The 13,442-nt window shown below is 52.0% G+C and overlaps 1 protein-coding gene and 1 long non-coding RNA gene across 2 annotated transcripts in view; one reads left to right on the forward strand and one right to left on the reverse strand.

The window, feature by feature from the left end:
- LOC125725178 (neuropilin-2-like) overlaps window positions 1-9,208 on the forward strand; it is a 47,379-nt gene extending 38,171 nt beyond the window's left edge. The window contains 2 exon segments of the mRNA XM_049001887.1: window positions 5,976-6,035; window positions 7,483-9,208. Coding sequence (XP_048857844.1) covers window positions 5,976-6,035; window positions 7,483-7,787 — 365 coding nt within the window. The 3' untranslated portion in view covers window positions 7,788-9,208.
- Window positions 4,995-10,835, reverse strand: LOC125725179 (uncharacterized). Its single transcript, XR_007387368.1, has 5 exons — window positions 10,636-10,835; window positions 9,558-9,646; window positions 7,873-8,013; window positions 7,595-7,726; window positions 4,995-6,984 (listed from the first exon to the last, which is right to left on the reverse strand). It is a non-coding gene; the product is annotated as an uncharacterized LOC125725179 (long non-coding RNA).
- Between the last annotated feature and the right edge of the window lie 2,607 nt (window positions 10,836-13,442).

Here is a 13,442-nt window from a genome sequence, read left to right on the forward strand (position 1 = left end):
TTAAAAAGGGAAATTGGACCCGGTCCAACCCACGGTCGCCGCTCTTCAGCCAACGTGGGCTTGGAAGAAGCTCACAAAAAAATAAATAACCTAACCGCTCCCCCAGGGCTGGGTATCAGGGTGCTGGCAGAGTCCCAGAGAGTCCAGCAGATGAGATGCTGTGGTGGTCCTTCGGAGGTCTTTGAGGTTCTGCGCGCTGGTCCGCAACCGTGGGCTGGGCGTGCCGGGTCTCTAGGTCCGACTGGCTTCCTTTGGAGCTCGGAATCCGAGGAAGAATCTGGCTTGGGGCTGTGAAGGCAGGCAGAGAGTCGCAGCATCAGCTGTTACCAAGGTGCCGGGCTGTAGGGACTCACCTGTCCACTCGGGGGTCTTTGGGGCTCGTCAGTCTTCGCCCCGCGCTCCACCCACTCTGCAGAGTACGTGGGGGATGTGCAGGGCTACTGGCTACCCAGAAGGCTGCGGGTCGCGCTCCCCACTGCGATGCTCGCTGTTCCTAACACTGTGCCCAGGTTCTGCTGCCATAGAGACCCCTCCCCACTACCACCCTCTGGCAGAAACGGGCATGTTTTTCACACCAAGCTTAACCGCCAAAATGAAAAGTCAACAAAAGAGGGTCCTAGTGCAGCTGGCGTTGGATCACATGACCACCAGGAAAAATGACTGCCCCCCCCTCACCCCCACTTCACCATCCAATTTTGGTGTGAACAACAGCCCCTCATGCTTGCATAAGACCCAATACGTAATTATACGTGTGTGCGATCAGACCTACATAGTTGCTGACTGATGCAGCGAGGCAGCCTCAGGGTGCCAGCATGCCTGTACGTCTGCGATTGTCTGTCCTGCGATTGTCTGTCCTGTCTGGATGCCACGGCGAAGTGCTCCATTCCAGCCTGCATGCCTCCATACCCAAGCCGATTCTTCTGTGTCTCTCCACCAGAGGGCCCCCTTGCCGGCGGCAGTGACCCCACAGTAGACACGGTGTCTGTCCAGCCCATTCCCACCTACTGGTATTACGTAATGGCCGGCGGTGCCGCCCTGCTCCTGCTGGGCTCGGCCGCCCTGGTCTTGGCGCTGTGCTGTCACCGCTACCCGCGTCGCGGCCAAGAAGACCCAGCACTCGGTGGCCTATCACAGCTCCCAGTTCGCCGGCGGCCGGGCCCCCGGGCCGGTGCTGGAGCCCACGCTCACCGTTAGGCTAGAGAAGGCAGATCGCTGCTCCTAGTGGCCAGCGGGTATGCAGGACGCTCGGCCCTGGGCACAGAAAGCGCGCCGCTTCTCAGACTCTCTGCGGGGGGGAACTTCTGGATGCCACGTCCGAAAACAAACAAACAAACAAACAGCAAAAAAAAACTGAGAACTATGTGAAAGAAGCTCACGGCCGCGGATTTGGCCTCTGGATGATTTCGCAGGAAAGTCTGGATGGAGGAAGGTTGTTTACCAAATGGCACCCTGCCCCCCCCATTTCGGTGCCAGACAGCTTTGTGCCATTTCCCAGCGGACGGCGAGACACTGGGACTCTCCCGATGGTGGTTCTCGTCTCCAGGCTGGCCGTGGTGGACTGTCCGTCGGCGTTGCGATTGGCTGGAATGCTTCACACGGATCCGCACGGAGTGTCCGAGAAGAGCAGAGCAGGACCGGACCGGAGGAGCTGTCATGATGCTTGGAGGACTGGTTACGCCCCCCCCCCCCCCCCCTGCCTGCCGCCACATGAGCGGGTCTCCTGTGTGTCTGCCTGCGTGCATGTGTGTGCGTGTCTTGGTTCCCGAATAAACAGAGTGCAGTTCCAGCCTGATCCAGTCCTCCCCCTCCATCTCTCACTTCATTTGAATCCCCGTGCGATGGGGTGAGCGGGAGGTGCAGAGAATGAGCGTATCCGATCAAGCTTGTGGTTAAGATCAATCTTTTGCCGCGATTGGCTGTCCTGCACCTCCTCAATGTGACACCGGGGCAGTGTGCCCCGTGACTCTGTCACTTCTGGAGATCTGGGGGCGCGTGCCTGACCCTGCATGCCTGCGGGGGGGCTGTGTTTGTTCTCCGATATGCAAAGGAAGTCCGAACCTGCCTTATTACGCCTGGCCGCCGGGGAGCCCTCACGTTACTTTGGCCTTATCCCGCCATTTTGGAGGGAGGGGGGAATTCTCCGCGCCTGTCATTTTGTTTTTAAATCTTTCCGCCACCTGCTTATCTTGCGTTTTGCACAGGAAAATGGAGGGCAGAATTTACCGAAGTGTGTGGATTTGCTCGGGTGAGGTTTGTGGTGCTTTCTGACAAGGCCTGACGTGGCTGTAGGATGATTCCTCGCCTGTAGGGGGCGATTCATCGGCAGCCATCAACCGTGTGTAAACAGGGAAAAAGCAGCTTGGCCTATTATGGTCACCACAATCATGACAACGGAGGCTTTCTTTAAAGATTATTTCTTTAAACTTATTAATGTTCTGTTATACCATGACTAACTCACGTTAATGTGTAATAGCTGCTTCCGTTTGAGACGCCTAAGTAACGTTTTGAAGTCTCCGTCCCTTGTTATTACTGCGTGATTATCAGTATGCGTTTTGGTTTAGTAGTGCAGTGCTGTAACTCTGAAACCACAGTGGGCGGGGCTGCTGTCATTCACTGACTGGCCTCCCATTGGTTTACGATAGTGATTGACAGTGCACTGCAGTCCCTCCCACCATGACTTTTTAAGACTCATTTCCCCCCATAACTGCACCTGCAGTGCCAGGACTGTGGGGAAAGGAACTGTATTTGCTACGTTCACCATGCGATGCACAGAATAGTGGACAGGATTTTGCCTCATTTATATATTAATGTTCAGTCATCTGCCATTACTGCTTTATTAGTTCAAGTGTGTTTCGAGATTGTAACAAGTATTTGAATGTGTCTTTCATCTGGGGCTTTTGTGTAGATTGATGTATCTCCCTCTGAGTGCAGGGAAGACGTGCTACATTTTCCCAGAAGGTCGTCAGACCAGATTATCTGCTTCACTCTGAATGATCCCATTTCAACTGGGGGTTCAGACTAAAGGAAACACTGCACACATGAGAAGTGGTGACCGCGATCTGCCCGGTCCGGCCCGGCCCGTCTGCTCTGGGCTCTGGGAGTGCCGGCAGTCTGTCAGGTTTCCATGAACTCCAGTGTCCTCCCAGCCTGCTGCTGTTTTTTCTGGCATGGCTCTGAGACTCCCTGGCGGGTGCAGTGAGGACGAGCCGCTGGTCACTTACTGAGAATCGCTTTCTTTTCTGAAGAGCAGGACAGAAGCACAAAAACACACAACAGCTCACTGTACCTCCCCTTTCCTCTCTCTCCTTTTTTTCTTCTCCATCCCCCATTCTCTACTTCTCTTCTTCTCTCCCCCACTTTCTCCCTCTGTCCTTCTCTCCCCCTTCTCTTTCTCTCCCCACTCTCTCCCTCTCTCCTCTCTCTGCCCCGCTCTCTATCCCTCTATCCTTCTCTCCCCCTTCACTCTCTCCCCATTCTCTCCTCTCTCCTCCACTCTTTCCTTCTCTCCTCTCTCCTCCACTCTCTCCTTCTCTCTGCCCCACTCTCTCCCTCTCTCCTTCTCTCCCTCTTCACTCTCTCCCCATTCTCTCTCTCACCCCCACTCTCTCCCTCTCTCCTCTCTCCCCCACTCTCTCCCTCTCTCCCCCTTCACTCTCTCCCTCTCTCCTTCTCTCCCCTTCACTCTCTCCCTATTCTCCCCCTCTCTCCTCTCTCCCCATTCTTTCCCACCCTCTTTCCCATTCTCTAGTTTTCTCTCTCCCTCTCTCCTCTGTACCCCTTTCTCCCTCGTTCCCCAGCTTTCTCTCTCCCCCTGTCTCTCCCACCCCTTTTCACTCTCTCATTCTCTCTGCACTGTTCTCCATCCCTCTCCCCCTTACTCTCCCTAATCTTATATACTGCACATAACCGCATTAGACCCCCACCTCTCCTGCTCTCATGGAGAATCCAGCCAGCTTTCTTGACAGGCTTCACCTGTTGCATTGTGGGTAGATGCTGATGGAGGTTTCAAACCCTCAGTTCCCATATGCGGAACCCTCTGTAGTTTAGAGTCATCAGGCACCATAAAATCTGCTCGTTATGCTGGGCCGTTGAGTGTTGTGCATATGTAATGTGTCAAGCCCGGCTCATAATTAGCCTTTGCTAATGTCACCTGTCCTCCGTAGAACAGGCGATCGGTGGCGGTCCCCTCCTTGCTTTATGTCTTTCAGACACATCCCATCCTGCTGTGGTCAGCATTTACTCTCCAGGCTCCCCCCCCACCCCAAAGATATGCACCTGTTGCCCAGTATAATGTCCTAATGTCCACTTGGGGGAGGGATCAGTCCACCAGGTATCTTAAGTACCACCCATCAGGAAGGAGGCATTTAGGGAAAAAATAAAGTTTGAGATTCTCAGACGAGCCACTTTTAAATCAGGTGCTGCCATTCTGTCACTCTCTGCTGATTAGTCTTGAGCCCTTAATATTTTTTAATTAGTTAATGGAGCAGATAACATTTATTAAGCCTGCTGTAAGCTGGTTTCTCCGGTTCCTCCCCCCTTGCTGCCGTGCCCAAAGGAAATATTAATGAGAAAATGCACTCAGAGGGTCCTGAGCTCGGCAGAGTGGATCAAGCCTCCCTGCCAAGTCAGTACTCTCACCCCCTCCCCCGCCCTAACCTCCCCCCGCCCCCCCGCACCCAACTGTCAGTTCTAGGGTCTGTGGGAGAAAGAATAAGCGGGGGCTGGATCCCATTAGAGCACCGTTTCCCAATCCGGTCCTCGGGGGCCCTCAGTCGCCACATATTTTTGCTCCCTCTGAGCTCCCTGCCAGACAGTACACATTTTTGCTCCATCTCTGCTCCCTGGGAGGGAGCAAAAGCGTGGACTGTCTGTGGGTCCCTGAAGACCGGACTGGGAAACCCCGCGTTAGAGACATCATTTGTCGGTAGGTGGAGGATGGTGGTTCATCTCCCAGGGGAGACTTAGTACTCAGACAGAAAGCTATAAATTCCTGGTTGTTTTTTTTATTTATTTATTTCTTATCCTCTTTCATCCAGAGATCCTGACTTGAAAAATGTCCAGTAGATCTGCATTTGTTTGCTTGGGATTGGGGTGGGATCAGGGCAGGATCCGGATTGGCCGTGATTGAGACCTGAATGGCAGATGCGTGTTTCTCCCAAATGTACTTTCTGCCTCTTTTGTGAATGTAGGATTTTCAACTGTGATCGTCGGACACTTTGAGCATGCATCGTTCATGCTGTGTACCTCCACTTTGCCCGTTTAGAAGACAGAAAAATTAATGAGACGTATTTTAGCCTGTGGAAATCAATGTTATGAGAAACGTTGTGTGGAATGTAATAATAAAACGCTATTTTTCCAAATGCTGGCGTGTGTGTCCGTGCTGTCTGCCTCCACTCTGCTCTGTCTTCCAGCATGAGACAGACTAATCCCTGCCATAACCCTGCAGTCGATGATACGTCTTTAAAGTTGGTCCGGGACTGAAAATGAGAGGAGTCTAAAAGCTGTTTAAAGACGGTGGTTCCCTTCCCTTTGATGCAGAGAGAACAGGCTCATTTCTCCCTTTGAACATGTGCTGCCAGGCGCCCCCCTTATCTTAGATGGCGCTCGCTGTCGGTCCGTGAGCGTAACGCACCCCTGGCCATTAGTCCCAATATCACTCTCATTCCCACGCACGTCTGCGATGCCTCCTTTGTGATTATTACGCTAAAACCCTTCGGAGGTCTAATGACTCGGGGCCATGGGGCGAGTGACAGAATGAGCGTGTCTGATGGTGTGTAATGTGGCTTCATGCAGAGCGCCGTTCCGGAGTGTTCCGCGGCTATGCTTCGGCTCAAGGTCGTTAGGTAACGGGGGACCCCGTGCAGTGGAGCAGCTTGAGGCGAGAGAGAAAAATATCAGGGTGTGTCCTGAGCGCGAGCTTAAGTCCCCCCCGCTTTGAAACACTGAAAGCATCACCCCTCTCTTCTTTCTTGTAGGTCGGAGGCCCGTATACATAGAGAAGGAGCGGCCTTTCGTCATTGGTCACACCGAAGCAGGTGAGACGCCCCTCCACCCCAAGCTCCGCCCAAATCGCCGTGTGTCGCTGAGGTCAGATTTCCTAAGGTTAGCATGGCTCAGGGTACGACAGACGCTCCTGTTGTGAGACTTCAACCTGGAGATCAATTCCACCACTGAGTTTCGGGGCCTGCACCTTTCCCCGGGGTGGCGTAACGGGCCACAGATCGGTACTGGTTCCCATTCGTTCCGACGGGGTGGGCCCGGGCAGACGTGCTTACACTTCGCGAGCGATCTCCTTTTCTTTTGCCGTATTAGATTCTTTCAGACGGTAAATGCGAGAATCACCCACCTGTGAGGTCGCTGCCGTCTCATACGGAAACCTTTGTCCGGAGGATGAAGGGAATGTATGGAAAAAAGTCATTACAGCAGGAAGGCTGAATCTGCTCATCACCCGGCTTTTCATTACTGCGCCTGGCACACACTCTTTCTTTAAGAAAATAATGAAATGCTGCTGCTGGCTTCCCGTCACTGGATGACACATATATTATGAGTTGCCAGAGCAAAATTAACGATAAACAGATGCCTGGGACGTTTTTATTAGTTTGGGCCCGATAACGAGAAATGTGCTTAAGGCGGCGCGGCCCAGGCGAGCCGTCGGTGACGGGAGCTCTCTGCCACTTCCGCCGGAGACGGAGATACGGTCTGCGCGAGTGAGTCCGCGTTTATCCGCTCCGTTTGGAGCCGCATCGGCACCAGGGACTGGGGTGTTTGAGGGGAGGGGGGTTGTTGTTTTCTGACCGAACTCCAAAATGGAGGGAAGCAGACACAAGTGAAACGGTTCCCACTAAGAGTGCGGGTGGAGATTTTCCAAGGCGAGATGAGGGTTCGAGGGGCACCCAGGAACAATCCCATTATGCAACAGTGAATGCATTTGCGGTCGCCATTATGCGGGGTCCTTTCCCACATCTGGTCTCTCTGTTTGGCCCACTGGTGAAAAAGTTGAAAGTAAGATAGTTACTTAGCTTATTACTGATTTACATTTAATCTCTGTTCCAGTAGATTTATACAACAAATGAGGGTTAGGGAACCCTGATCCTGGAGTGCCGGTATCCAGCAGATGAGTTACTCTCTGGCTGTGATCAGCTGTAGTTTATCAGAGACCAGGTAGGACGGAAAACATACCGGCACTCCAGGATCAGGATCTCCTACCCCTGCAGTAGAGAATAAGAGCTTCAGAGAATCCCATCTATGGTTGTCTAGAACAGTGTTTCCCAATCCAGTCCTTGGCGACCCACAGACAGTCCACGTTTTTGCTCCCTCCTAGCTCCTGACAGTGGGTGCAAAAATGTGGACTGTCTGGTTGGGAGCTCAGAGGGAGCAAAATTGGGAACCACCGGATTGGGAAAGACTGCTCTAGAACCTTGGGTATTTTTGCCACGATGCCCTGCTGCATTAACTCCGCCCACTCCCCGTCTCTCTACCTAGACCCCCTGTTCCTGGGGTGGAGCACGCCGGGCCCCACGTTGGAGCCCCCGGTGACTCGCGTCCTGGATAAGGACAGCGCCTGGCTGTACACGCTGGACCCCATCCTGCTCACCATCATCGTGATGAGCTCGCTGGGCGTGCTGCTGGGCGCCGTCTGCGCCGGCCTCCTCCTCTACTGCTCCTGCTCCTACGGGGGCCTGGGCTCCCGCGGCTCCACCACGCTGGAGAACTACAACTTCGAGCTCTACGACGGCATCAAGCACAAGGTCAAGCTCAACCAGCAGAGATGCTGCTCCGAGGCCTGAGGACAGGGGTGGGGGCATCGTGGGGGAGGGGAGTGCCGGTCCCTGCACAGCCCCCCCCCACCATGTTCATTCACCAGAAACTCACCCCTCTTTTCCATTCTCAGTTGGCTGGGGGGGGGGGTGGTCACAAGGAAACCATGTCGCTCTGAGTCACCTGCTACTGAAATGGATCCGACTGTGCAGAATCAGAACCACAGGACCCAGAGGGGAGCCCGCTCTTTGGATGCTGAAAAAAATATACAAAACATATCAACTTTGAATGCCTATCCAAAAAAGAAATATATATATATAAATATAAATATAGATTTTTAAAGATTGACTTTTTAAGCAGGTGGATGACCTTAGAAACCTGTGCGGAGGGGTGGGATCTCGGTCAGCTCCGTGTTTTTAGACACTCTCCTGTTTTAGACCCGTGTCTTGGCGATGTTCTTCGTTCCGTTTTCCCTGTTATCCGAGCCACTTTGAGACGTAATTGTTCTGTGACGACCGCCGCGGCCAATTCGCTTTCTTACGTTTCGGTCTTATTGCAGCTTGTGATGTTTTTGTTCCACATTGTTGCCCGTTGGGGGAGGGAGGGGTGGGATTCTGTCTTATTAAAGGGGAGCACTCCGGCTGTGTGTTAGGCTTAGCGTAAGGACTGTCTTATGGGGGGGGGGGTCCCTTCTAGAAAGGACTGTTTTTTTTTTTTTTTTAAATGCGTCATGTACCGGCAACGTTTACTTCATTGCAACCTATGGATTGCTGACGGCGGGACATGCCAGGAGGATTGTGGGCCGCGTGGCCGCCAGTGGCTCAAGGGAAGAGACGGGTTACGACCCCCCAAGAATTCTGGTCACCACCCCCCTTGAAGATGAGGGCAGCGGAGGGATGAAAGCCAGTTTTTTGGACACACTTAGGAGCCTTAAGCTAACTGTGTTTGGAGGAGAGCCATCACGAAGCACCACATCCTGGATTAAAGACAAAATGGAAACTACCGCTGGCCGTGCAGATGCCGCCGCATCCTGTCCACACCAGCCGGTTCAGCCCTGTGACAGCGTCCGTCACGGGGGAGAGCGCATACCCGTCCACCATCACCAAGGCAAGTAGGCCTCGGTGCACCTACACGGTCACGTCCGTGATTGGCTGATCGTGGTGGGCGATGGGGATAGAGTCGTGCTTCTGCCCCCTGCTGGTTTCAGCAGACTCTTTTCCAAGTGCCTTGGATTTCACTTGACTCGGTTCCCACTGAGCTGAGATAGTATTACCTCTTCTGTCTGGGACAGGGGGCACGGACAAAATAAGCAAGGAAGGAAGGATGGGAAGAAGCTTCCGGCACTGGTCAGATGCTCAGTCGATGTTTGTAGACTTTGTACAGAAATGTCTTTTTTAATTATTATTATAATTATTGTTATTATTTAATAAAGCGTTGGTAACACATAAAAGACCGCAGGCGTGCTGTGTTTGGTTTGGGTCACTGGTCACATCTTTGGAGGGTTTTGTAACCGGTGGGTTGAGGGGGGGGTCCCCTGGGTGAGGTGAATACCCATACACCACAGGAAGCGCAGAAAGTCTCAAACATGCACTGCCATCACCACATGATAAATCTCTGAGCTCTCATTGGTTGGCACCTTCATTTAGGGGAGGGGCCACATGGTATTACTCTGTTAGGTGTGTGTTCTATGGCTAATGGTAGTCACCAGGTTTACCGTAATATTTAAAAGATGTGTGCAAACACCGGATGCCCTTATGTGGCATCGCCATGGAAACACAATACCCGCAAGAACAAGGTACCTGATTGAGCGTCATCGCTGTGATGGTAGACATCTCACGCCTGCGCTCAGACTCCGGCTGGTTGTGCTCGTCTGCGACTCGAGTGTTTCCTGTTAGAGACCAGTGATGAAAGTCGGGATGGAAACGCTGGCAGACGCCAATACCGGGGTAAAAGAAACCCAGAGAGAGACAGAGAGCGGGAAGGAGGCTGTTGCCTGTTGCTCCCATGGTACAAGAAGCACAATCCAAGTCTAGAAAATTCCATCAAAGCGGTACCAAAAGGAATGACCGCCATTAAAGGGTGTGCTGATTGGTTTGGTCATTTTCCTGAACTGCACGAGTCGGGACCTCAGAATTGCACCAGGAGGAATCACCAGGAGATCAGGTCCGCAGCTCATCGTTATAACGGCCAAACCATGCAGTGTCAGAACCACCATGGCTGGGAGTTGGGCCCCTGGCAGGACACGCTCCTCTGGTCCAAAGGTTCTGGGGGGGGCGTGCAAACTGTGTCACACTGAGTGTGGCACCAGCCCCCTGATATACAGCTTAAAGGCAGCTCCATCACCTGGAAACCGCACCCCCCCCCCCCCACCCCAACTGAGCTAAAGATGCCATCCACCCCCAAGGACAGGGTATGCTTTCAACAGCATCCAGTCAATCCCCCTCACCCCCCCCAAAAGTATCCTGAGAATCCAGGACAGAAAACTGGGCCGTCCGTCAGGCCTGCCAGGAGTTGAAAGTAGCTATGTGGGTCAAACTCAGACTGGTGCTTTGTGAGGCCCCCCCCACACACATCACATACACACCCCCCCCCCAGCTGCCTGATAACATCAGTCAACAATCTATCAATTATTCACACGTGAGGGAGCCATTTCTCCCTCTGAGGCATTTTTATTTCAACGCGACCAGGATCGGCTGTGGTGACATAAACAACTGGAAAGAAAACATTAGTGTGAAAATGTACTTTCTTGTGTGATTTGGGCCTCGCCCCGTTATGTCACTGCTGTTGCCTAAATGTCCAGCAGTCCAAGAGAAAGTACTTCTTCCTAACTCACAGCTGGCACCCAGAATGTGGGTCTTACCAGAAATGGTGACCTACCAAGTGTTGTCTGCGGTCCTGTCAGTCAGAAGAATGTGTAACCAGTCAGACTTCAACCGGTTCCAGAAAGAGCTCTACCTCGAAGGACAGCATTTCCCAATCTGGTCCTCGGGGACCAGGAGCAGTCCATGTTTTTGCTCCCTCCCTGCCACTGGTAGCTGGGAAGGAGCAAAAACATGGACTGGCAGTGGATCCCCAAGGACTGGGAAACACTGCCTTTGGAGATAAACCATTTATTTTGCCCAGAAAAACTATTAGACCTTCTAAGAACTGCAGGTTATCTGCAACCAGGGAAACTTCAGTTAGCAGCAATTCTATAATTCCCTGTGGGTTTGGGCGATGGCACTGTATAATCACAGGACAGTCAGAGAGCTGAAAAGCAGAGTTCTTTAAAGTACGTCTTTTTGGACCATGGATGACAGCATGATTCAGAGACCTTAAGATGTGTTGCTACACTCTGCTGGTCCAAATGCCAGGCAGTGGATGGGTACTATTAAAACTGGCACCTTTGTTCACTGGTAAACAGAGTTGTGATCCCGGGTCTCTAAGGAGCTGAACTTCTCTCAGCATCGCATCCAAACCACCGGCAGGTCAGTGTGATCATCTCACGGGCCAGAGTTTTCTGGATTACTTTTAATGAAACGAAAATGGTTTATAATTACCATCTAGATGTGTCAAAAGTCCCTTGGCCATGGTAATTGTCCCAGCAGATGTTTGAACAAGAGCCCATCCTATGTGCTTTCAGCTTGAAGGACAGAACATAAACTACCCCCTTTTGTTGCAAGGTTCTGCACAGTGAAGTACACGAATGAGGAGAAGCTCGTCACGAGCGCTGAACGACAATCGAAACAATACACAAGGGCGTGGTGAACACGTCTCTGGCTGGTACCCCCCAGCTGGGCTGATTACGTGATTAGGGCCCCCCAGTCTACATATGGGGCTGTCTGCAGGTGCTCAGGTGCTACAGGGACAGTCTTCTTGATGTTAAGGTTGCAGGTCCTTCTGTTAGGATCATGCTGCTAGGAAGGTACTTGGCTTGGATCCAGCTACATGAAAAGCAGACATTTCAAGGTAAGTTCACTGCTTGGGGGGGCAATTTCCGCCAGCGATGGAATGAAATGACCAGTAAATGTTCCTGCTCACGTCTGTCTCCAGTTATCAGCAGCATGATGCTTCCCTCAGGCAATATAAACATGGCTGTCATCTCCGCCTCCCCCCCCCCCCCCATCGCCGTGACTACCAAAAGTGGCTGAGCCACAGACAGGCTTTAAACCATCCTCAAACTGCAGACTGCTGTTCTTCTCATGCGTTCCGCGGGTGATGATGCATTGTTCTTGAATGCACTGACCTCCCGTCTCTCAGCCCTGAAATCTGAATCCTTTGAAGGACTTTCCCTCCGATTTGGGATCCGATCCCTTTGAGGAAATTCCCCGTCTGGTTTTATTGTTTGTTCGTGGCGGGAAGCCACTGAAAGCGAGATGCGACTTCCCGAGTCCGACCTGACAAATTTTCATTTGTGAATTATTAAGACACTCCTGGAGTCCCGAATGCACATCCATCTATGTTTCATTACCGGAATTCATACACAGCATAATCTAACTTAAATTGTACACCAGGACTCCAGGATTCCTTCTACAAATAATTGCATCATAGATCCAAAAACAGTACCCGTAAGTGAAGTCCGTTCATGTTGTGGGAACCTCGTACGGGATTTTGTCAAACAGGATTATGGACATCCTGCGGAATATTGACCACAGAACGTGGCATTCATCCAGACGCCGTCTGGAGTTTGAAAGACTTAATGCAGCATTTCTGGAAAAACACAGAAAGTCAATTATTATTACCGGCGGGAATCACGATGAAGCCAGGGGAGTCTCCCATTCGACGGCATCTTGACGGGGTCGAGTCTCAGGACAGCACATGTTTCTGTGCTGTTTATAGGGGGGCATTTTGATAGGGATACCTGCGTGGCGTGCAGCCCGAATATTTGTCTTTAAACACTGGGTCTGTTGCAGCTCCATGTCAGTGGGATGAATCAGAGCCCTCAGGTTTGGTAAACACATTAAATATTCATTCCAATCTTCCAAGACAAATGGATGGAGTAGAACAATGCATCAAATTAGTTCGGTTCTCGCTGTCCTTCAGATTGCCCGCGTCAACATGCTGTATGGATGTTGGTCGGTAAACACGGGCCGCTCTCGGCCGCTCAGATGAGGACGTGACGCTCGTGATAGGCCGGCAGTAAGCCACGCCTCCCAACGCTCCCTCCCCGATGAGGTGCAGTGGTCTGATTTCTCTGTGCTGTTTGTGTGCATTTCGCAGTGTAACAATTTGCCCGTCTAATGAGCTCTGTCGTTATCATGCCTCTTTTATTAGAGAAATATATAACGCGGACAACTAGGTCCCTGTCTCACCAGGCAGTTCATTAAAGCGGCAAGAAATGTCACAGTTCAGCCAATTCCAGGGGCCCCAGGAGCCTCAATCCGCCGCAGAGCTGTTACTATCCAGGGCAGGTCTACATTCTGCTGTTTCTAAACTCTCCATTATGGAACAATAATGACTGAGTTTGACCCAAAATTAACCTGCAGGTATTTCAGCGACTGGTGTGGAATGTGCTCCAGACAGCGTGGAAAGAGAGACGTCATTTCCTCACAATCGGAACCTCGCGGATGCGCTCAGACCTGTGTGGGCGGTCGGTGATCTCCAAGAGGGCCCGACCGCTGTTGGATCATGGAGCAGTCGGGGCATTTTGAAGAAAATGACCTAATTGCTTGTTAGAGAGAAGTAAGTGCCCTTGGTCATTATCA

The sequence above is a fragment of the Brienomyrus brachyistius genome, unplaced genomic scaffold (genome assembly GCF_023856365.1).
Source record: "Brienomyrus brachyistius isolate T26 unplaced genomic scaffold, BBRACH_0.4 scaffold62, whole genome shotgun sequence".
In the NCBI taxonomy this organism is placed as follows: Eukaryota; Metazoa; Chordata; class Actinopteri; order Osteoglossiformes; family Mormyridae; genus Brienomyrus; species Brienomyrus brachyistius.